Source organism: Motacilla alba, chromosome 7 (assembly GCF_015832195.1).
Source record: "Motacilla alba alba isolate MOTALB_02 chromosome 7, Motacilla_alba_V1.0_pri, whole genome shotgun sequence".
In the NCBI taxonomy this organism is placed as follows: domain Eukaryota; kingdom Metazoa; phylum Chordata; class Aves; order Passeriformes; family Motacillidae; genus Motacilla; species Motacilla alba.
Genome location: NC_052022.1, coordinates 20,328,038 through 20,351,044, shown reverse-complemented (window position 1 = coordinate 20,351,044; position 23,007 = coordinate 20,328,038). Strand labels below are relative to the sequence as shown.

General features: G+C 55.0%; 3 protein-coding genes across 5 annotated transcripts in view; 1 reads left to right on the top strand and 2 right to left on the bottom strand.

Moving 5' to 3' along the window:
- Nucleotides 1-783: 783 nt before the first annotated feature.
- On the top strand, nucleotides 784-3,032 carry DLX2 (distal-less homeobox 2). Of its 2 annotated transcripts, none has more exons than XM_038142773.1 (3): nucleotides 784-1,274; nucleotides 1,476-1,660; nucleotides 1,930-3,032. In XM_038142773.1, exons 1-3 carry the CDS (start codon nucleotides 950-952, stop codon nucleotides 2,242-2,244), a joined length of 825 nt encoding a protein of 274 aa, XP_037998701.1. In that variant the 5' UTR covers nucleotides 784-949; the 3' UTR covers nucleotides 2,245-3,032. The 2 variants fall into 2 exon arrangements, with proteins under 2 accessions (XP_037998701.1, XP_037998699.1); XM_038142771.1 differs by having other exon boundaries at nucleotides 1,473-1,660.
- A 7,616-nt stretch (nucleotides 3,033-10,648) lies between these two features.
- On the bottom strand, nucleotides 10,649-12,643 carry DLX1 (distal-less homeobox 1). Its single transcript, XM_038142322.1, has 3 exons — nucleotides 12,120-12,643; nucleotides 11,411-11,610; nucleotides 10,649-11,057 (listed from the first exon to the last, which is right to left on the bottom strand). The coding sequence occupies exons 1-3, from the start codon at nucleotides 12,430-12,432 to the stop codon at nucleotides 10,803-10,805; spliced, it is 768 nt and encodes a 255-aa protein (XP_037998250.1). The 5' UTR covers nucleotides 12,433-12,643; the 3' UTR covers nucleotides 10,649-10,802.
- A 3,623-nt stretch (nucleotides 12,644-16,266) lies between these two features.
- Nucleotides 16,267-23,007, bottom strand: part of METAP1D (methionyl aminopeptidase type 1D, mitochondrial) — a 44,103-nt gene continuing 37,362 nt past the window's right edge. For both annotated transcript variants that reach the window (XM_038142321.1, XM_038142320.1), the window contains 4 exons: nucleotides 18,357-18,454; nucleotides 17,653-17,700; nucleotides 16,689-16,767; nucleotides 16,267-16,555 (listed from right to left, as the gene is read on the bottom strand). In XM_038142321.1, the coding sequence (XP_037998249.1) occupies nucleotides 16,477-16,555; nucleotides 16,689-16,767; nucleotides 17,653-17,700; nucleotides 18,357-18,454 (304 nt within the window). In that variant the 3' untranslated portion in view covers nucleotides 16,267-16,476. The remainder of the gene's footprint in view (nucleotides 16,556-16,688; nucleotides 16,768-17,652; nucleotides 17,701-18,356; nucleotides 18,455-23,007) is intronic.

Below are 23,007 nucleotides of genomic sequence, written 5' to 3'. Positions count from 1 at the left end.
CCGCCCGCTGCCCCGCGGCGCTGCCCCCGGCAGAGGGCGGCCAAGGGCAGCGCCGCCGTGCCCGACTGACAACCGGCCGCGGCGGCCTTGGTGCGACCGCCAGCGGACAGGGCAGACAGGCGGCTGCTCGCGGTCGCCTGGCACCTCCGGCCCCGCCCGTGTGCCTGCGCTGCAACAGGGGCCGTTAGGGGCTGCCGCGTGGAAAGACGTCCCGTGGGCGCCGTCAGCAATTGCTGTACAAAACACGCGTGCTAGGCGGAATGTCGCCCCTCCGCGTGTAAATGTTACGGAAATTTCACTGGAAAGCTCTGCCACTCTGGCACAGAGAGCGGGTTACTAATGTCCCGCGATGTGCACGCTCTACCGGGGCCACACTAACTTAGAGAGACCCCAAAAGCGGTCGCCCAGGTCCACCCGCAGTCAGGCGGGCCCGCGTGGGGTGCCGCTTACGGGGGGACCGATGCGCGGATCTTTCTGTGGGGTTGCCGGCCAGACGGGGGCACACACCAGAGACACAGCACGGCAGAAGCGGCCGGGCTGAGCAGCGGCCCCGAGCCCTCACTGGTGCGTATCGCACCGCCCCGTCCAACCAAAGGTGCAGCACCCTGAGGCGCACCACGGGGACGGTCCCGGTCCCCGGCGACCCCGCGGCCGCTCGTCCGCACGCCCGGCGCCGCTCCCGTCCCGCGCTCCGCGAGCCCGCGGGGAGCCGCGCGGGCGGGCTCCGCATTGGCTGTTGCTAGGTGACGTACGCCGCGCCACGTGACCGGTGTTAAATGCCGTCCCGGCGGCGCGCGGCGCGCAGAGTCCGTCCCGCTGGCGGCGGCGGGAGCGCGGCTGCACCGCCCCGGCGGAGCGCGGCGAGCATGCTGGCGCGGCTCTGACCGCCTGTCCCCGGTGGGGACGGCCGCGGGGCGGCGGCCCGTGCCCCGGCGGGCGGGGGCGCGGGATGACGGGGGTGCTGGAGAGTCTGATGCCGGACATGCACACCAGCCAGATCTCTGCCGGCAGCTACCACCAGCACGGCGGCCTGCACAAGCCGCAGGAGTCCCCCACGCTGCCCGTCTCCACGGCCACCGACAGCAGCTACTACACCAACCAGCAGCACGGGGCGGCGGGCGGGCCGCCCTACGGCCCCGTGAGCTCCTACCCCTACGCGGGAGGCGGCACCGCCCCCTACTCTGCCAAGGCCTCCTACGACGTGGGTTACGGGGGCGCCTACGGCTCCTACGGGCCCTACGGCAGCAGGGCCTCCCCAGCCAACAATGACTCTGGTACGTCCGAGCCCCGCGTGGGGGACGGCTCGGTGAGCCTGGCGAGGAGGCGATCGGGGCTCTGGACACGGGGTGGGCCGGGAGAGCGCTCGTTCCCGGCGGGTCGCCCCGACGGGGAGGGCGGTGATGCCGAGCTGCGAGCAGGGCCCGAGGTGGCGGGGGCGCCTCGCCTCACTGGGGTTGCCGTTTCTGCCGCAGCAGAGAAGGAGGACTGCGAGCCGGAGATCAGGATCGTGAACGGGAAACCGAAGAAAGTGCGGAAGCCCCGGACCATCTACTCCAGCTTCCAGCTGGCGGCTCTGCAGCGGCGTTTCCAAAAAACCCAGTACCTCGCCTTGCCCGAGAGAGCGGAGCTGGCGGCCTCCCTCGGCCTCACCCAGACGCAGGTAAGGCTCTTCCGCCGCGGGGCCCCGGGCACGTTCCGCCCCGCCGGGGCCTGTCGCCCTCCGCGGAGTCGGGTGCGAGCGTGGGAGGAAGGCCGGCCCGTGGCGCCTCGACGGCCCGGGGTGGGAGTGCAGGCGCAGCGGCAGCGCCGCTGAGGCAGCGCCGGGTGTGCTCGGGGCTGCGAAAGCTGCGCGTCCCTGCCCCGTCGCGGGCGGTCTGGGCGCCGGGAAGGCGCCGCAGAGAAGGCCGCCTGACGCCCCTTTCCCCGCAGGTAAAGATCTGGTTTCAGAACCGCCGCTCCAAGTTCAAGAAGATGTGGAAAAGCGGAGAGATCCCAGCAGAGCCGCCTCCCCGCCGCAGTTCTTCGCCACCGTCTCCCTCCTCGCCCCCCGCCTGGGACTTCGCTCCGCACCCACGTACCGCGGGCGGCGCCGGCACCGCAAGCCCCAGCCCCGCCGCCGCCTTCCTCGGTAGTTACTCGTGGTACCCGCCGGCCCCCGCCGGCCCGGCGCACCTGCCGGCGGCCGCTCCCCTCCCGCAGCCGGCGCAGCCCCCGCATCACCACGGCAGCGGCAATATCTTCTAGGCACTGTAGTAGAGACTTGAGCCCGCGGGCCGCACCCGGCGGCCGCGGGGCACCGACGTGCAGCGCTGGTGTTTTGGTGAAGCCTGGCTTCGACCTCGGCCGTCCCGGCGGAGAGGAACTGCCCCGTTGCCGCCGGCGGCGGGGCCCGTGTGCGTTCGGCTCCGTGGGGTCCTCCCTCCCTCCCGCCGTGAAAACAACCACGCTGCGAAACCAGTACTCACCTCCCTCCCTCCTCTCCGTCTATCTTCCTCCTCTTCCCCGGCATTTTCATCAAACCATCGGTGCAGAACTCTGGTTAACTTTACTTTTTATTTTTTTAAAGTTGACAGGTGCCTTTGCGGATAACCTCACATTGATGTTGGGGATTAGAAAATAAAACGATCAAAAAAAAAAAAAAGATAAATAATTTTTATATGTAGATTTAAAACAGAAGCCTCCCGTGTTTAAGGTATCCGTTTTAGCCGTGAACGAAACCGTCCGACGGGGGCGGGGGCCAGTCGCAGGCGGCGGTGCCGGCACGACTCCCGCCCGTGCGCTGCCTCCGGGCTGGTTTCGTGCCCCGACGGGGCTTCCCCGCGTCGGGCGCCAGCCGCAGCGAGCTCTCCTCTCCACCCCCTCTCCGCTCTTCCCCCACCGGCAACCTAGCCACTGACATGCCCCTGATCTGTTTGATGTCTAGCGTCGTGGGGAAAAAAAAAAAACAACTGTATTTTTGGTTATTTATTATGGAAAACTTATACACTCATTAATGTTTCTTTTACAATAAGCAGAGAGTATTTAAATAAATTATTGTTTCCATGGTGCTAACGCTGAGTTTTGGGGGGATGGGGAAATTTGAGGGTGTTGATTCGGACCCGGGCGTTCGCTGGGAGGGAGAGCCGCGTCCCGTCCACCCCTTTCCCACTGTAACAGTTGCTGCAAACCGGCATCCTTCCCCTCTTTCCCGTCCACAATAAAATCTCGCCCCTGACAGTCTTCTTGGCGAGGCCATGAATCACTCAGCGCTGCCTGCAGCAGCCCGGAGCCGCCCCCCTTCTCCTCTCCCGCCTGCTGGCGCCAGCGACATTTCACCCGGGGCAGACTGCTGCCGTCTCGCAGCTTCCCATGGCCGTCCGGAGGGGTTTGGGGCAGGGCCGTGCCCGGCATTCGTAGCAGTCCTGGAGCTGCTCCTCGGGCGCAGCCCTGACCCAGAGGCGTTTTGCCTTTCCCTCTGGCAATGGCAACCAGGCCGGTAACCTGCACGGGGTCTTTGCTTGGGCCAGAGCTGGTGGCTGCCCCAAGCCCCTCTGGGGTGCTTCGAGGGCTGGAGGCACCGACTGGGCTCTCTTTGAGTAGTGCCCCTTGAGGACTGGAGCCCTCAAGATGTTCCCCTTTGGGATGCAGCCCTTCAGCTTCATCCCTCCTAGCTGAAATCCTCTGGGATGTACCTCGTAAGAGCAGCATCCCTCCAGGCTGAACCTCTTTCCGGGCAGCACCCCCTCCAAGTTGCAACTTCATGGGATGTATCCCTCGAGGGCTGGATCCCTCTAAGATGTAACCCTCTGGAACGCTCCCTTGCACCCCTCTGAGCTGGACCCTCACTTTGATAACCTTTGCTGCCCCCTTCGGGGCTGCCCCGCTCGGGATGTCCCCTCCTGGCTGTGCCCCCCAAGCTGTAGCCCTGAGGTCTTCCCCCTGCGGACGGCACCCCTGGAGGCACTCTTGCTGGAGACGCAAAAGCAGGTGAAAGAAGGGATCTCTGGCCTTCATCACCACGAGGACCCCGCCATTCTTGGAGAGGGCACAGAGAGAGGGAGCCGTGATGAAGATCCCATTGCAGACAAGAGGGCTCAGGCCAGCTTGCCCCGGGTCGGGAATGGCCAGCCTGGCCGAGGCTCTTCCGAGAGGCCTCGGCATGAGGAGCTCGGGCGGGGCCGGGGAAGGCGGAGGGGGGCGGCCTCACAAGGAGACACGTCGGGAGGAAGGGGGAAAAGAGGGAGGGGGAAAGAAAGGGGGAAAGCGGGAGGGCAGATTGCTTCTGAGAGCTTGGGGAAAGCTTGGGGACAAGGAGAGGCGGGGGTCGAAGGAGGAGTGAAGAAAAGCGAAGAATTAGGGGGGGGATGTTGGAAGACGAAATTCGGGCGCAAGGAAAGCAAGAGGAGGGAATGGGAGAGACAAAGGGGAAAGAGGCAGCTGCCCTCCAGTGCTGGCGCTGACCCGGCGGCGAGAACGGGGACGAGAGTCCAGAGCCGTCCCAAGAAACAGCGGGGCCACCTCTTCCCATATCTCTCCCCTCCTTCACCCTCCTGCCGGCCGCGGGCCACTGGTGGCTGAGTGGCCTCAGTGGCCCGCTCGGGCCGGGGAGAAGAAGCCTCCCCGCCGGCGGACGGCGAAGCGCTGGGGCGGCGAGCACGGAGCGGGGCGGCACGCGTGGCGAGCAGCACCGCGCAGCCCCGAGCCCCCGTGTCCAGCAGGAGCTGTGTTCCCGGCAGCGCGGTGTTTCCGCGGACTACGACGGGGGGGGGCGGAAGGGGGGGGGTGGTAAAGTGGGATACACCCCTTTGGCAGTGACAAGTTTTGCTAAATCGGTCGTCCGGGGTGCACGAGGAAGCCGTGGGCGCGGGCCACGATCGGGATGGAGACGATTCCCGTTCCCTCCCTGTCCCTCCGCCCCACCGCTTTCACCGGCGCTTCTCGTAGTTAAATAAAGTTCCCCCCAAATATCTGCGCCCCGGTGTCTCCTGGCCCAGCGTCTCCAGTCCGATGCAGCATTGCGGTGCGGGGTGTTGCTCGGTTCCATGGGGTCTGGCAGGATGCCGACAACGGGGGAACGCTATCGGCGGTGGGGGAGCAGAGCACACCACACCCAGTACGGGAGCCTCCGCGCTTTCCTTCTCGTATTTAGTATTTTTAAAATTAATTTATTACTATTCATTTGCTGTCTGCTGGTAGCAGTCGTCTCTGGGCTGTCCGCACCTGGTGTACGCGATGGAGTTTTTCGTCCTTCAGCATCCCCGTATCTCCCAGAGCCCTCCCAGGGTCCGTATTTCCCCCGCTGCTCGCAGGCCAGATGCGGCTCACACCGTGCGGGAGTCGGCGACGGCAGCGGATGCAGAGGCGCGGTGCAGCAGCTCCCGCGCCCCGCCGATGCATACGCATAGAGATGTGCTTGTAACCTGTTTTCTCCTGCTCTTTTCCTGTCCGATGGGACGGGGCCGGTACCGCTGAGAACCGTGATCCCTCTCACAAGTTGCACGGGGATCGGCCTGCCGGAGCCGGCCAAAGTCTCGGGGAGCCGGATGACGGGGGGGTGAGAGATGCCTCGGCCTCCCCAGCACTCCGGGAGGGAGCCTGGTGGGGGGGCTGGGACGATTCCACCCCACGTCCCAGCGCCGAGGTTCCCCCTTCTGCCCCACATCGGGCCTGGTGCTGGCTCCGGGCCGGGGGAGCGGCTGAGCGGGGCCGGTCCCGGGGGGGCGACCGGGATAAGTGACGGTTCCGCCACCAGCCTGGTCCGGGAGGGCGGCACGGCAGCCGCCCGGCCGAGGGGGCACCCTCTGCCCCCCCGGAGCACGGGCGGGGCCGGCCGGGCTTGTACCGTGGGGAGGCAATTTACTCATTTGCCCGGTGAAAAGAGAAAGCACGAGAAATTCAATTAAAGCGGCTCTGGCAAAAGGAGTTATTTGAGGCATGAATGTCTCCCCTAAAGCTGCAGCAATCATGTGGCATTAGACACTTCCGGAATCCTATAGCCAACTTGAAAAATCCCAGACCCCTTTTTTCCCTAATTTTTGCTCTGATCTGTAATTTTATCCACATTTGCACTAGTTTGAGCATTCTGGCTCTCCCATCTGAAAGCCTGCAATTACTATATAATTCTTCGCAATTTCACATGTCCTAATATGGACTGTAATTTTTGCGCAAGACAATTTCCTGCTATTTCAAGCATCAACATTGTCAAAGTTGTATGTACATAATAAATGGGAATATCAATGCATAGTTTTTAGCATAACATCTTGACTCCTCGATAATTATATCCGTTCGGAGCCTACGCAGAATTAGCCTGAATTGCATGGTAACTGCTGCTGCTTTAAAATTTTTAAAAATTACTCATAATTTTCCCAAAGATTACCAAGATCTCGAGTGCACAATGTCATCAGCGTAATGAAGAGTAAACATTTATGCTAATAATCTGCAATTTTTTTCATCAGCTATAAAGACAGAGGCTATATAGCAGAAAATTTCAGTCATATTCTGCAAGAGCAGAGCTGCAAAAAGGCTGCTGCGCTCACAGGCATGTGCATCTCTGGGGGATCTCAATCCACATTTGCACTCTCAGGATATTATTATTGTGCTCGGCTTCTTTTTTTTTTTTTTTTTTTTTCGCTTTCTTTCTCCCTCCCCGATCCTCTCCCTCTCTCTCACACTCTCTCGTTCTTCTAACTTTCGTAGCAAAAAGCCGCGTTCGGTCCTTTCGTTTGTTGTAAAGCAAAGACTTGTGCCCAGAGCCTCAGGGACTGAGGCGGAAGGTAAGGGTGGCGACACAGGCTCCTTTCTCGCGGGGGTAGGTGAGTGTACGGGGCGCGGGCCGGGAGAGGGGGGAAACACCGCCGGCGGCTCCGCCGACCCAGTCTCCCCGAGAAACCGCCCGCCGGCGGCAGCGGGGCGAGGCAGGGAGCGGGGCGGCGGGCCGGGCGGCGGGGATGCCGCGCACAGCCGAGCCGAGCCGAGCCGAGCCGAGCCGAGCCGAGCCGCGCCGCGCCGGAGCTTCCCGCGGGCCGAGCCGCGCCGAAGCGCGGAGCCCGGCGCGGGCAGAGCGGCGCGGGGGCACTCGCCGCCAGGGGCTGCCGCGCTGCCGGGCGCTGCCGGCGCCGGCGTGCGCTCGATTTCGGCGGCGGTTTCGTGGTGCGCGTTTGTCGGTTCCTTGCGAAGGGAAGCGTTACTGCCCGGTTGCCGAGCCGGGAAGCGGGGGGGGGGGGAAGCGCCGGTGCGGAGGGGGACATGGGACATGGCACTTTTTCACTGGCATGAGAGTGGCGGTGGCGGCAGGAGCGGGGTTAGGAGGGCGGCAGCGGGGACAGCGGAGCGGGCGGCGGCGGGGATTTCTTATCCCCCCTCTGTCGAACGAAGGGAGCAAATTCCGAATGCAAACGGGCTTGGGCTCTGATATTTGATTTTTTTTCTAGTTCCAGGGACCGCTCTGTGCTCTGCAATTAGATTGACACATGTACAACATCCCCAGCTATTCAAGGGGGTTCGCAGGGACACTCCAAGGGGATTTTTTTCCCCTTTTTCTTTTTGGGTGGAAGATATTAAAGAGGTATCTGTTGTTTGGCAATTTTGCTAAGTCTGTCTTCATTACTTCAACATTGTGCATTTGCTAATTTGGAAGCCCCTTCCTATTGACAGCTCTGCTCCATACACCTGCAAGCAATTTGCAGAGCTCCAATATAGGAGAATTGCAGAGATGGCAGCTCGCACCTATTTTATTTTTTTTTTCTTCGCTTTTCTCAATGCACAGCAAATTTGGCTTTCAGTGCGTTATCTCTTTTGTTAATGCAAAAAGATTCCCTGGGCGAAAAAATTGCTCATAATTACCAGAGAGATGGGGAAACTGCATTAGAATAAATAAACCTGAAATTACTGTAATTATGTTGTGTTTGATGGGCTCGGCTTGTAATCAAGAAGAGAATACAGTGAAATGATGCTGACCCTCTTGGGTTTGCAGCTGTACGCGCACTTTGGGGTCTTTTTTTGCAGAAAAGAGTCATTTTGATCATCATTAAGCTGTGTGTAACCTATTTCAGAAGTGTTTGAAAATGAGGGGCACTTTTTTTTTTTCCCCCAACAAGGAAAAATATATCCCAAAATTACATTTTGCCATTTACGGGCACATCCATAAGGTTGTATTTGCCGGGTGACAATTGGTAAAGGTATAATATTCGAAATCAGGGCTTAATCATTGTAATGAGGTATTGTTTCAATATAAGCACCTTTGGATTATTCATAGTTTAATTAATATCCTCATTATGAAAATCTTCGAATCAGATATTTGATGAACTACTTGTCAGCAACAAGGCAGAATTAATTAGGCCTGTATTGAGATTAACATTTTCAAATGTACAATTATAATAGCCTCTAACTCAAGACCGCCTCGCTGAGAGAAAACTGATAATTTCTCTATTTGAACTGTTAGCAAGACATTATTGAATTAGGAGAAGCCAATATACCTTTAAAGCCCTCCGAGCTGCTTGACCACCGCTCTTTGGCCCGCTCAGAGGCGTTTGGTCCCCGGCAGAGCCGCCGCGGGAGCTGTGGGGTCTTGGGGCGCTGCGGGGCCGCGGAGCGCTCCGGCTCTCTCGACTTCGGGCCGCTCGGGACCAGGCTCGGGCCGTGGCTCTGCGGGAAACGCGGAGCTGCGGAGCGTTTGCCGTGTGGGATGCAGCACCCCGCGGGCGACCGCGCCGCGTGTGCGCGCTGGGGCGGATGCTGCGCCGCCGCGCCTCGGCTGCGCCCCGGCCCCGCGCACCGGGGAGCGGGTGCGTGTCTCGGGGCGAGCGGGCACGGCCCCCGCGGGGCCGCGCAGCCGATCCCTGGCGGAGCCTGCGAGCAGAGACGCGCACGGGCAGCCGGCCGAGCCCAGCCGCTGCCGGCTCCCTGCGCTCTGCAGCGCTTTACCCACCCCAGCAATAGCCACGGGCTGCGCCGGCGCCGCGCCAGCCCGGGGAGCGCAGCGGCTCAGTGCAGGCCTGGACGACCGCGGCGGTACCGGCACGGCTTCGCCTCCCGTGAGATGCGTGGGTAGGCAGCTAGCTCGGCTGTTGGGACGGGGGCCGGGGCTCTCCCGGCTTGACCACATCCCCTTCCCGTCCCAGCAGCTGTGCCCGGTTCCCCCCCGGCTTCGAGCGGCCCTCCCGAGGGTCCGCCAATCCATCGCCACGGCTGCCGCCGCTAACTGGGCCCGGCTGGCGCACGGGGGGCTGCCCTGTCCGGGGCGCGTCGCTCCTCCGTCTCGCCTCCCGGTTACGGCCACGGCCGTCCCGCCGCGGAGCGCTTAGCCCGGCCCGGACCCCGCTGCCGGCCGCGCTACGGGACAGGGAGCATGCGTGTCTCTTTTTCCAAACCATAATTTTACTGTCTCAAAGAAACTTTATAACTTATGTACAAAGATTTGTGTGGGTTTTTTTTCCATTTTCTCCCCCAGATACAAAGCAATAAGTTAACATTCTCAATATAAAACTAAACTTTGACATATAGAACACTAAACACAGCCGAGCTCAGTTTATCACATTTTCCGAATTTCACAAGTAAAATGTCAAGATCTCAGTACACAAAGCATCATGTTTTACAGCCACACGAAACAGAACAGAAATAATAATATTAATAATAATAATAATAATTAAAGAGGCTAAATTTGTGCAACATGTTTACAGAACAATAATAATAATAATTAAGAATAAAATATGTACAGCGAGTAGCTCCTGCACGTCGATTTGTGCATTTCAATTTCGGGCCGGCTTTGCGCGGGGAGGCCGCGCCGGGACTGCCCGGGTGTGCCCGCCCGCCCGCCCTCCCGGTGGGTCCCCCCCGCCGCCCTCCGGGCTGTCGTTCCGTCCTCTGCGCCTTGCTTCACCTCAGCGAAGCGCTGGCAGCTGCTGCAATTCCACTTCAGAGTACCAAATAATGTGCATTTATTTCCTTTGTTAAATACTCGAGAAATGCAAATTATTCGGACCAAAACTTTCCACACCAGCGAAGTATAAAAGTTATTGTGAAAGTTAAAGTCGCATCCTTCCCTCGTGGTGAATTATTCGGGGAGAAAGGGGTGGGGGGGACGGGACGGGACGACGGACCGTCTGTGGTTTTGTTGAAACTGTGCGTCCAAGCAGTACACTCAGCAAGCTGAGTTTGTTTCTAGCACTCTCATAGTGGTAATTTAAATCAATAAATAAACCCCCTGTCTTCCCCTTTTAACAACAACAAAAAATATACAGATGGAGAGTGAAAGGTACAGAAAATGTCGCGGGAAAGAAGCTCTGGTAAATTGTACAGCTTCCTTCCCCCTTGCAATTTAAGAGACGGTCAGATCGGAGTAGTAAATAAATGACCTACATTTCAACAGACACAGACAGACAGACAGGACAGAGGAGAGGGCTTCCCCGCCCCCCAGACATCTTTTTCTGATTGTCCCACAAAGCCGCGGCCGGCGCTCGCTCTGCTCCCAGGCTGTTGTGCGGTGCTCGGGGCCGCTCCGTCAGCTGTCAGCGGTGGGAACCGGCCCGCATCACATCTGTGCTCTCCTGCACCGAGCTACCGTGCAGCGTCCTAATGGCTGGATGGGCAAGAGACCTCCTGTTTGTTTGTTTGCTTGGGTTTCTTTTGTGTTCTTTTTTTTTTTTTTTTTAATTCTCTCTCTCTTTCCCCCTTCTTTTTTTTTCTTTCTTTTTATTTGACTTAGTTTCTTTTTTGTTGTTTTTGTTGTTGTTGTTGTTTTGTTTGGTTTGTTTTTTTCCCCCTGTAATAATTTCAATTCTTTTCGGGATTGATAGTGCTTGCGTTAGGGGAAAACGTATATATAATCACATCAGTTGCGGCTGCTGCATAGCTTCTTGGTGGGTCGAAGGGTACCACGACGTGTAGCTGGGGATGTAGGTGCCCGGGGTCCCCGACGAGGCCTTACCGGAGGCGGAGGTGGTATTCCACACTGGAGGCACGGGTGGCGAGCTGCCCGAGAGAGCCCTGCCGTTGGTCAAGGCGCTGCTCTCCAGGGCGGCCCCTCCTTGCTTCATCAGCTTCTTGAATTTGGAGCGCTTGTTCTGAAACCAAATCTTCACCTGCAAAGGGGAACGGAGCAGGGTTCAGCATCCCTCGGTACGGTCCATCATCCCTCCCGGGGCACGACGGACCCCCGCGCCCGGCGGCCCCCCAGCTTCTCTCCCTCATTCCTCCCGCGACTGCTGTGTTATTTTGTGACGCCGAGGCACCCAGCAGGAGCCCCCTGGGCCCACTCCAGCGGGCTCTGCGGGGGCTTCCACAGCACCGGCAGCACCCCGCGGCGGGACGGGTGTCGCCCCGGGCCCCGCTGCCCACGGCTGTGCCCCGTGTGCGTTACGCGTGTGGTCTCCCATGCGGACGGTGAGGACACGGAGGGGACACGGGAGAGGGGCCGACTCAGTCGGAGCTGTACCTGTGTCTGGGTGAGTCCCAGAGATGCTGCGAGCTCGGCTCTTTCAGGGAGAGCCAGGTACTGAGTCTGCTGGAACCTCCTGTTCAAAGCCTGTAGCTGCAAACTGGAGTAAATAGTCCTGGGTTTGCGGATTTTTTTCCCTTTCCCATTAAAGCGAACTTCCCCTCCTTCTACCACAGTGCTTTTCTCCGATTCGGCCCCTACAAACAACAAACGACGCAGGATAAATAATAATAATAGCAGCAATAGCAATAATAACAGTAACAGTAATAGCAGCAGCAGCAGCAGCAACAATAACAACAGCAACATCGACAATAACAATAATGAGAAGGAAGAAAAGTGAAGCTCGAGTAATGTTAACAAAGGCTCCGGGCGATTATGGCAGCCCAGGCTTCTTCCCAGCGAAAGTTTGCTATTTTTACAGGCTGCAGTTTAGGTTTAATTACCCTTAATTGCATACATTGTTTATAGCGCTACGCAATAAATAATTACGAAGACTAATACGTGCACATCTGGGTTGGTTTCTTTTCCAGCCAAGCATTGTGTGCTCTGTGTATTGGTCCCCTGTGATTCTCAGCCTCTCTTGACTAATATTTTGTAATTTAATTTAATTTTTTCCCCCGATAGATTTTTTTTTAATACAACACCCTCCCTCCCGCCTTGCCTTCCCTCCTCCCCTCCCCCCCTCCCCAAAGCCGAGTGCACCTACCTGTCTCCTCTAACCGGGTCTGAGTCAGGCTGGAGCTGTTGGGGTAGGACTGCACTGAACTGATGTAGGGGTTGGTCGAGTGGCTGCTGACCGAGTTCACATAGGGGTAGCCCAGCGGTCGGGAGAAGGACGAAGCTGTGCTGTACGAGCTGTCAGGCTGAGAGTGGCCCGCGGAGTGTAAACAGTGCATGGAATAGTGTCCGTGGGACATGGGAGAAGGAGACATTTGCTGGCTGGGCGGCCCAAACTCCATAAAGACAGCCTTCCCTGAGACGGGGCTATTTAGACTCTCTGGCATGGTAGTCATGGTCATTTCTTGTCGCTTGGTCTGTGTGTATGTTCTCTCTTCAGCTTGCCTTTTTGGGGTCTGTTGTGTTTCTCAGGACAGGAAAGAACCCAATTTAAGCGAAACAGGGTTTTTCACTTTCCATTCATAAGAAAATGGAGTTTGTCTCTTTGAAAAGTCTAAGCATGATGCTGTAGATCTACACAAACTCGCCTAAAAGCTTTGACTCAGCCAAGTCTATGAATATTCATGAGACGGCGGAGCTGATTGGTCCGCCGTCTTGCATAATCGCTTTGGATTGGTCCGAGGCGCTCGGGGCTCGCCCGGACCCCGGTGAGCGCGGAGAGCCGGGCTGGCAGCGCCGCGCTCGCCCGAGCGCCGGCGGCGGCCGCACGCCCGCCCCGCTCCCGGCCGGCCCCGGCACGGAGCCCCCCCGGAACCCACTCCCATCGCAGGCCGCCCGCTCCCGCCGCCCGCGACCGAGGGCGCCGATCCGGACTTTGGCGGAAGGCACCGCAACCTCCTCCGCCCTTCTCCGCCCCTCGCCGCGAAGGCGGCGCGGAGGGGACGGCGGCCGCGCTCCGCCGGCCTCGGCGGGCTGCGCGGGTTCTTGCAGCTGCCCGCCCCGCTCCGGCAGACGGCGGCGGGACCCGCGGACAAAGCCAGCGGCCCCCGCCCGCCAGGCCCCGAGCGCTCCGCGGGTGCGCAGGGGCTCTCGGCCGCGGCCCGCGAGCCCAGAGCCGTCCGCGGCTCCGGATCGCGCCGCCCGGCTACTGCCGTTATCGCTTCAAAGGGAAAAAAGAGATCCAACCAAACAAAGTCCCCCTGAAAGGGCCCAACGGCGCATTTGAGCTTAAAATGAAAACTTCCGCGTGCGTGAGCGGTAAATGAGGTGGGACTTAGGAGATCCTCCCCAGAAAGCCCACGATGAATCCCAAATTACTTTGCCAGATAATTAGAAAGTGTTGATAATTATTTCTTTCATAATTCTGCGGTGTGACTGCAACAGGAAAATGATCTTGTGAAAGTTCACACGTGCAGATGTATTAGTTACTGATTCATTTGATTAAATGCTAGTCTCAAGTGCTCTGATCCACAGCTGAAGGCGGCCCCATTAGCATAACACTGATGTTTAATTTTCATACGCATAATTAGCCATATATTTAACACTAATAGCAACATGCAGCCTTCCAGCATTAAACAGCCTGGGATTTGATCTGGCCTGGGCTGAACTTTCCCGGTTACACCTAGGCTGTCTAGGGTGCGCAGTTATCGCTGCACTACATCTATGTAATCAAGCACATTTTGGCAAAGGGAGAACACCAATAAAAATGAACATTCAAAACAAATCGCAGCGTTGATGTCGTTAGAGGTACTAGCGCCGGCAGCGGGGCTTGGACACCCCCGGCAGAGCCCGCATAGTGTTCAGGTTCCTTCGGGCAGCGACGGCCCTTGAAGCAACCGGCCCCTGGCTGTGCAAAGCTGGCACAACCGAGACCCTCTACTCCCCCCCCCCCCCCCTTTTTTTTTTTTTCCTCCTTTCATTAGTGGCTCTGTCGGTTTTAATTGCCCGTTTCCTAACGACGTTTTTACCTCCTTCCCCCCGACCCACCTTTTTTTTTTTTTTCCCCCTCAATGTTTTGGGTTTTTTTTCCTTTGCTCGCAATGCGCGAAGTTCATTCTCGCTACCTCTCCGAGGCTTGGCGCAGAAGGGGCAGTGACGGTGTTTCCGCACGCACACGGTGCCCCCCCAGCCAGCTCTGCCCTTCTGGCCATGGAAGTGACCACCCGAGGCGGGTCAGCGAGCTTGACCGGGCAGGGACCAGGGCGCCCCGGCAGCCCCGGCACCTTCGCCGGCCTCAGCCTGACAGCTGCAGAGAGGGGAGGCCGCTCCGCGTCCGCCGGGACTGCCGTCTTCTCCTCCGATCGGCCGGACACAGGCAGTCCCGGAGCGAACCACAGGCCCTCCAACCCCGCCAAAACCCCGCGGACCGGTCGGTGAGGGGTTCGCCCCCGTCCTGCAGGGCAGGGCCCCCGCCCCTCCGTGGTCCCGGTCAGCGCGGCTTCGGCGGGCGCGCAGGGGCCCCGGCCACAGGACGTCCTGACCCCGCGGGAGCGACTGCCACGTCGGGACTCTCATCGTGCTGGCCCGGCAACACCTTCTGCATGACGGGCTTGTGCGAGGCGCTGGCCCTCCCCGAACAGCCGAGACATCTCTTCAGTCTCGTTCGTAATTAGGATTACAAAGGTGCGCTCTCAGTGCCTCCGCCGGGCCGCCAGCGCTCCGCAGCGGCCGGTAAAACTCGCAGTCCCACCAGAGTTACCGGCGGGACTTCAGAGCGCAGTGATTACCAGGAGCTGCCGGCAGTCCCGCTACGACGGGCTGCGGGGGTTCCCTGCTCCCGGTTGCCCCGTTCCTGCCTCATGCCACGCCGCGGTAAGAGCAGGACAGGAGGCAAAGGGCAGACGATGGTGAGAAACATGGCACCTGCGGCGCTATCCAGGGGCTCCCGGCGTGGCCAAAATTCACGGGAGGCACCTCTGGTGCGCTCCGGGATGCGCCGGACACCCTGCTGCCCCCAGAGCCCCTCAGAAGGGGCAGCGCGGCTGGGCCATTGGACGTAAGGGAACAAAATACATGCCCCTCCAGGCAATGCCGACTGTCCTTCGCACTGTTTAATCTCTGCGTATTTGTAAACTTGGCTGCATCGTTTGTTTTGCAGGTTTTATGGCCTTCCAAGTTCCTCTCGGGAGGATGAAGCTGAGTGGCTGCCCCGCGGTGTTAGCCGTATTCAGGGAGGGGGTCCCCGCTTTTTGAAAAGCTGCTGTTAGAAACTATTAGAGCTGAGAGCTCACTGTACTTGAATGAAAGCAAACAGCAGACTAAAGCTGTAAGAAAGCAGCTTACTTCTGTCCAGGACCACTGAGGGAGCCAGTGCTGAGCCACTCTGGTTGCCTGAACATGCAACTGGCCAGCCCTCAGCATGTGACCCCATCTGCCTGCAGTGAGGGCCAAGCTATTTGTACCAAACAGCACCACTGTTGCCGTAGGCCTGGGGAACTTCTGGAAGTCCTTTAATCACCTCCAAGGCTACCCCACGTTTCACAGGCCCAGGTCCTGCTCTGGTAGCCTCCAGATATCAATGCCAGACTTGTTTGGTCCCACAGGGCGGTCAGCAACTGGCTAAATTGCAAATCAACCCCTGCACGCCTGGCAGGCCCAGGACAGGACTGCAGAGAGCACAGGGCCGAGTGAGACCGCAGCTCATGAGGTCCATCGGTTCCAAACTCTGTGCAGGAGTCAGGACTCATCTTCCAGACTGCAAACTCCTCTGCCTCCATAAAATACTTAAACTGTAGAGTGCCTCTCCCTTAACTAACATGGGCACCACAGAGCAGTGATTACCCCAAACTGGCTAATTTTTCAAGCAGGGCAATTATTGATCCCCAGAGAGGTGTGCTTTGCATCTAATTTTTAATCATTTTTTGTGCTGTGTAAAAAGTTTCAAGAAGCGGGGGATTGCTGCTGGGAATGATACTGGGAAGAGTCTGCTCCCTCTGCCTGACACTCTCAGGAAACTTTTTTCCAACCTAGTAGAAGTTACAGCCTGGGAAACAGCACTGTGTTAATTGCAATGAAGACAAATTGACTCCATATCTCAGCTATAAAGGGAAAAGGTTATGTTTCTCTGTCCTCTCAACTGCTTAAAGACTGTATCATCTGATATCTATTTGCCCCACGTAGGATTCGGAAGAGAGGGGCACCACTTTCTGCACCTAACCCCAAATAACCCAAACCCTTTGCCACTTGCAGACTGTGCTCCAAGGGTCACAAAAAAAAACCAAAAAAAAACCAAAAAAAACAAAACTAAAGACTTTTATTAAATACTCACCAGATAGTACACAGAAAGAACTATGTCCAGAGCCAACCCCTCAAATTGCTTTTTCTGTCCCCTGGAGTGACTTATGCAACAGCCATTCCCCTCAGAAATTACAGAAACCTCTTCTCTGTCCTGAGTGAAACTTGAAATCCCAGAAGTACAGCAAGTCTCTCCACTTCTTGCTCCGTCTTTAGGCTTCTTCCACTAGTTTAGTGAGGATTTCTGCTCCCTCTGAGGTAATCACCAGGGTATGTTCAAATTGTGCTGATCTGAAATTCACATTTAGCAGTTATGAGGGGGAAAACACATTCACCATGCCTGGAAACTCATTTGTTTGGGTTTTTTTGTCTGTCAGTGATGAGTTCCATGTCTTAGGAAATACCAAAAAATAAAATCAGGCACCTTTTATTGTCTACAGAAATTGCAGTCCATTTGTCCTCCAGAATCTTAAATTCAGGGGATCCTTCCATTATTATTGGCTCTGCAGCAAGAAAAACAAAATGTATTCTAAAGTTAGTTGCACTCCTGTATGGACTGTGAAACAATCAAGAACAGAGGGTATCTCAGCAGGTAGCTCCCCTTCCACACAGGTCCCATCTCCCTGGGCTGGCATTCTCTTGACACACTAAAACGTGAACTAAAAAGGAAGACAAAATAGCAAGGTAGGAAGTTGCCCATTCCTCTTTTGTAAAAGCATGGAATTTTAATCAAGCTTTAATTAAGACCGTGTGGATAATAACCAAAGCACCAACCACATTTATAAACAACAGATAGCTTAAAATATTTGATTTTTTTAAACAGGCTTAAAATGTTCATTAAATCAGCAAAACAACAATTTTCTTATTTCCTTCTAATTGCCGTGCCATTTAGCCACACAGTGAGAACGAAGGCTTTTCCTTCAGCAGTTCTCCACGACTGGAAGTGAGCACGATCAGTCTGCGGGGCGAGGCTCCGGCTGGTTACCGCCGCCGCAGTCCCCGAACCCAAGAGCAGCTCTGGAAGGCAGCGAATGACTAAGTGCCACCAGGCTGCTCGGCTTCGGGGACATGATCGCATCCTTCTCACCCTCCTCAAACCAAGTGTGCTGGAAGAGTCTCTGCCTTGCCAAAAATAGGAGTCAAATATTAGCAGAATCTATAATTAACATTTCATTCTTCAAATCTTGTAATTTGAAAATTATTATATCCAAATAGTTTCTAATGCATTTTTTTTAAATGATGTATTTTAATCTATTTCCTAAGAGGTCAATCTCACCGACGTCCCCCTGTCTGCTCGGGTATTTCTACATCCCAATAAAGAAATGATACAGATCTGGGCTGCTCCGTGTGTGCTTTTTAACAGAAAGCCATAGCAGAGAGTTACTAACCTATTGTGAACGCCATTCCCTCTTCCATTAACAAATCACTGTCATTGGCTACAAAAGAAAAAAAAACCAAAAACAAAAAACCAACAAAACGCGTTTATGCATCTTGGGTCTTTTCCTTTTAATTTTTTTTTTTTTTAAGAGAACGCAACCAAGCCCTTTGTTTAAACCCCTTTTTAGCTCGCAGGTACTGTGCACCCGAGCCCCGTTATGAGCCGGAGCACCCGCCGAAAGCGATCCCACCCCGGCCGCAGCGAGACCACCCCGACGGCGGCTCCGTCCAGGCCGGGAGCTTTAAGGTTTTAGCAGAGATTTTCCTTTGCCCCGCGACAAACTTTGCCGGCGTGGCTCGGGCGCGGGCGGGATGCGGAGGCGCGGGACAGGGCGGCTGCCGCCCGGAGCGGGCGGGGGAGGCGGTCCGCGGCGCTCAGCTGCCCCGGCAACTCCGCTAACGAGCGACTCGTCCTCATAAATACCCGTGCGACCCTCAGAAAACGGGGCCGGTGGTGCCCTCCAGCTTCCCAGCGATTTAATCTCCCCACCGGCAATCCCCCGTCCCGCGGGACCGGCAGGGGGTGCGGGTGTGTGTGTGCGTGGGGCTCGTTTACCGCCCCCCCTCTCCCCCTCCCCGGAGCCCCCTCATCGCCGGGCGGAGCGGAGCGGAGCGGCGCGGGGGAAGACGGGCCCGGCAGGCGGGGGCCACTTACCGTGGTGCCACACCTCGGGGTGCCCGTGAAAGTACGACCCGATGCCGTGGCCGACGAAGAAGGGGCAGACCTGGAAGCCACCTTGCCATGCCAGGGAGCTGCGAGGGCAAAGAGGACCTGTCAGGGTGCGTGCCCCCACCACCAGCCCCGCTAGACGGCCCCAGCCCCAGCTACCGCGTTGCGACCGACACTGGGTCACCACTTTGCCACCGTTCGGAAACACAGTCATTGAAGGGAGCACGGCTGAGCCATTGTTAGGTTTCAGAGTTAACATGCCTGCCAACAGAGGCTGGTAGTTCTGTGCCAGCCCTGCTAAGTAAAACGGCAGTGTGTTGTCTCCCTGCCCGATGGAGGGTAACCTTTTCCACAAGCACACTGAGAACTCATTCTAAGATGGCACGGCTGAAGCTGCCAAGGCAGGCAGCCGAGGCCCCAGCACAGTACCAAACCACAACCTCTGCCGAGTTCTCTGTAAGCGCAGAGTCTGCTGGGCTGCACACCCAGGGCCTGCCCTGGCTTTCCTGCAGAAGAGGCTCCTGCTGCCAACAGGGAGAGTTAAGAGCCCTACTACTTCACTTTCATAATACTTCAAACATTTAGTATAAAAACCTATCGAAAGTTCAGCAAATAGATGTATGCTAAATAGCAATGTATTTCTAATTAATCTATTGCCACAGAGGCAAAACCAAATCATAACAATTACAGTATTTCAGTTTTGCCTGAGAGATCTGCCCTGCCTTTCATGGCCTGCCTCAGGGAGAAGCATCTCCGAGAACTGCCTGCAGGACCATGGCTGAGCACTGATCCCTACCCATGGTAGGAAAGCAAATTCCTATCCCAGTTCCCCAAAACTGGAGGACCTGGAGATCCCATGGGGGATCCTCTGGCTGCTGGCCCACCCCATGTCTGCAGGCTTCACTTTCAGAGTCTCCCTGTACTCAAGCAGTGGTGGAGGCAGGGGTGGACACAGTGATTTGAGGCAGCTCAGACAGGAGGCCTGCCTGTATCCAAACCAGAAAAATGCAGAGATTCACGAAGATCTGGAGATAGATTAGAAGTGACAAGAAAGTTACCATTGTCCCTGCATATCACCCCCATCCTATTTCTAAAATCAAATGGGATCAAGACAGGAACACTTAGCCTGAAGAGATTTTGCCTATAGCATTAAAAGCTTCATTTGCTTCTTTGAATGAAGGTAGGCACTGAAGAACTTCAGGTTTGTCTGTATTTATGTCTTAGGAAATAACTCTCTCACAGTTTCACTACAGGTGGAAAGCTGGAAAAGTTAGAAAACTCAACTAAAGGTAAAGCTGTTGCAGAAATTAAAGCCTGTTAATCCCCATGGGGTAGCTTTTATTCAGGTGCAAAGTGGCCTCAGCTTGCTGTACAAAGTAATCACCTTTGCACACCAGGCTCCACAGACTCTGCAGTGCTGGCTCCAGTGCCTATGGGGTCATCGTCCCAGAATTTAATGCCACTCAATTGAGGGACATGCTGCTCCACCACAGTTAAACGGCAATGAGAGAGTAGAGTTGGTTAATGCTGCAGTGTTCAGACCTTAGAACACGTTTTAACGGGATTCGTATATTACCTTCTACCTTCTTATTGCTCTGATAAAAAGACTCATCACTTATCTTCATTAACTCTGGAGAAGAATAGAAACTTCAGGTTTAGGTATCCCCAAACTCCAAGGTACTGGCAAAGAGGATTACGGTTAAAAGCAAGAAATTGGGGCTTAATTTGTTTGCACTCAAAGTCCAGGCTTTATAAATAATTTATATATACATAAACTTTATACCTCAATTATTTTGAAAAAATATGAAGGATTATGCAATGAGAAGTCCTACTAGAGATGTAAAATACTTTCTCCCCTGCCTTTCCATCATGTTCCCCATATCTGGGTCAGAGACTTGGCCTGCTGGCTATGATGCTGATGAAGGTCAAGCAAGAAGTACAGGGAATGGCAATGAGTCAGAAAGCCAGATTCCTCAGAAACATACACAAAATCCAAGATCTTCAGTGACCAAGCCCAGAGCAATGCAGATGATGATTCCCATATGAGTGAAGTGATTCTCTGAAGAGAGATGGGAGAAGCCATTCATACAACATGTGAAAAGGTTTTTTTCATCTTCTTCTGCCAGTCTTTTAGCAAAATCATAAACAATCACACTAACTGTTCAGCTTTGCTGATGTCCTTACATGGCATCCCTGACCACTGACAGAGCATGGTCATTTTTTATATTACTACTGGATTTTTTTCTTCCAGAAAAATCCATGTTCTGTAGCAAAACAGAAATAGTTTCTCTCTGTGCATCTATTCTTCTGAGCACCATGGCTACATACTTTCCAGTGAGCAGGGGAAGCTCCAGCCTTAGCATTCAGCTGCTGCCAAGGAGGGTGGCAGTAGCAGCAGGAGCTGTGTGCTGGGCACCAAGTGCACAAGCAGCAGGACACAGAAGGCAGTGTTACAACAGTATCCTGTCCTCGTGCAGTCAAAGAAATGGTTCATATGCATCTCAAAGGTGAATTCTACCACTTTCTTGTCAAACAGCTTGAAAACTACTCTGTTAGCATCAGTACTTCAGTGGTTCCTGTCTGTGATCAAAAGAGGGGATCCCGGAGCTCACAGGGCTTTGACATCTACACTGACAGACCTGTGCCCCTCCTTCTTCCCGCTTGTTTACATACAGAGCCTTGGTATTCTCTGTATAAAATGTAACATGGTCAACAGACCTGCAGTAACACACAGAAAATAAGCTGCAGGTATGAAATTCAGCCATTTTCAATCTGGTTTTAGTATTAGCATGTGCTTCAGATGTTTCTCTCCACAACTACTAGCTTTACTTTGAAGAATTTAATAAATCCTAGTGAGCTCTTACATCCTTGTGGAGTTACAGTGGAACACCCAGCTTTCATAACAAAACAAAGCTGCTAATCCTAGCTACAACTTGCAAAGGTAAGCCTGTACATGTACGTATTGGCTGTAACTTTGAGACAGCTCTGGGAAGAGTGAATTGAAGTACTGGTCTTGGTTAGCCTCTCTGGTCTCCAGGATTCCCAGGCTGTGGAATCTGATTAAAAAATCAAGATGCCAGAGAGTGGAGCATTTTTGCACACATTTACCATTTCTTGCTGCCAACAGCTCAACATTTTGGTCTCACTGTCTCACTGCCCAGTTCAGGACCTGCCAGTGGTGGCTTTTCTTTACAGCTTTCCCACAAGACAATCTTACAAGATTGCAGCCCCAGCTACATCAGATGCTTCTTGCAGACAGGCAGCTTAAGCTTAGACAGCTGGAGGAGCCCTGATTGCAAGTGGGAAAGCAGTGAAGGCAGGAGGCAGAGGTTGGCATGGCTGAGCTGGGCTGCCTGGCATCTGCTGGGGGAAAGGATGGATGTGCCAGTCTGTCAGTTCCCCTTGGATGGGGTACATCCCAGCAAATCATCTCCAGTGCAAATGCTGGGGCAGCAGAGGTACACATCACAAGACAGCATCAAGAGAAAAAAAAAAAGGTTCTTCAGAATAATTACTGTTAAAAATACCCACTGACAACATTTATTATCACACATATTGATCTTTGTTGCATATTTGGGCAGAGGTGAATTGGGCAGGATTAAAAGCATAATTATTTAGTGAGCCCAGTTCTTGATTTTATGTTTTGCTGCCATGTGTTCTAGCCCAGTGGCTGCAGAGTCAAGAGTAGCTGCAGTGCTGCTTTTCTTTTGCAGATGGCAAAGCCAGGCCAAGGCTCTGGCATTGGCATGGATCAGCAGTGACCCAGCTGGTAAAGGAACATCACTGAGGGCCAAGCTATCCTCCTGAAGCCATTGTCAGAGCCTGTCATATGGCGGTGTCATGCTTCAGAGAGTGGAGACAGGAGAGATAGGTGTCAGTTGCCATCTGAGCATCCTCTTCCCATGTTGCCAGACAACAGCTAATTCTCTGAAAGGAGGGATAAGTGTGGAGACATGCATTGCTGTCCTGACAGCAGCCTAACAGGGAAATTACCACAAAGGACGAACAGGCAGGACTGACTCTCTAGAAAGCTTTCCTCTATACTCAAGTTTCCTCACGAAGGAGCTGCTGGGTGATAAATCCCCCCTGTTAAGCTGAAAAGCAGGTTGTAAGAATTTCCTTAGGGAGCAGATACCCTCTGTGCAGATACCCTCTAGGTGCACCCAGAGGAGCATTTTCCTTTTTTTACCAAATGTCACTTTTTCCTCAGGGTAGGTCTGGTCTAGTATTCTTAGCACTCAGTGAGGAAAAAAAAGGTGAAACAATCCCACTTTCAGCATCGATAGCTACTGCTTCTCTGGGCTCTGTGGTGGCACAACAGAAGAAAGAATTTGACTGATTGGACAAGATGGCACAGACTGCTTTGCTGCCAAGGATAAGCATCCTGGTGAACTGATCCTCAGCCAGGGATGCTTCTCCCACAGTGCCAGCTTCTCTTACCAGGGATGAAACCTTATCCAAAACAGTCCTGCAGAGCAGCATGACATGAATGGCTGAAGTTGTTAAACAAATTTGTCTTACACTTCTTGGCAGTGAATATACTTCAGAAACACTGAAACTGGTAATAGCCCCATGACAATTGTGTTCTTATGTAGAAATCAGACTTTTCTTTTAAATTAGAAGTAATCATGTTTGT

What these genes read in the sequence shown, in the direction of transcription:
- DLX1 (XM_038142322.1), bottom strand. Translation starts at nt 12,432, where the DNA reads ATGACCATGACTACCATGCCAGAGAGTCTAAATAGCCCCGTCTCAGGG. An exon ending in GACCCGGTTAGAGGAGACAG is followed by an intron (nt 11,611 to 12,119) that starts GTAGGTGCACTC and finishes TGTTGTTTGTAG; the next exon opens with GGGCCGAATCGGAGAAAAGC. An exon ending in TGGGACTCACCCAGACACAG is followed by an intron (nt 11,058 to 11,410) that starts GTACAGCTCCGA and finishes TCCCCTTTGCAG; the next exon opens with GTGAAGATTTGGTTTCAGAA.
- DLX2 (XM_038142771.1), top strand. Translation starts at nt 950, where the DNA reads ATGACGGGGGTGCTGGAGAGTCTGATGCCGGACATGCACACCAGCCAG. An exon ending in CCCAGCCAACAATGACTCTG is followed by an intron (nt 1,275 to 1,472) that starts GTACGTCCGAGC and finishes TTTCTGCCGCAG; the next exon opens with CAGAGAAGGAGGACTGCGAG. An exon ending in TCGGCCTCACCCAGACGCAG is followed by an intron (nt 1,661 to 1,929) that starts GTAAGGCTCTTC and finishes CTTTCCCCGCAG; the next exon opens with GTAAAGATCTGGTTTCAGAA.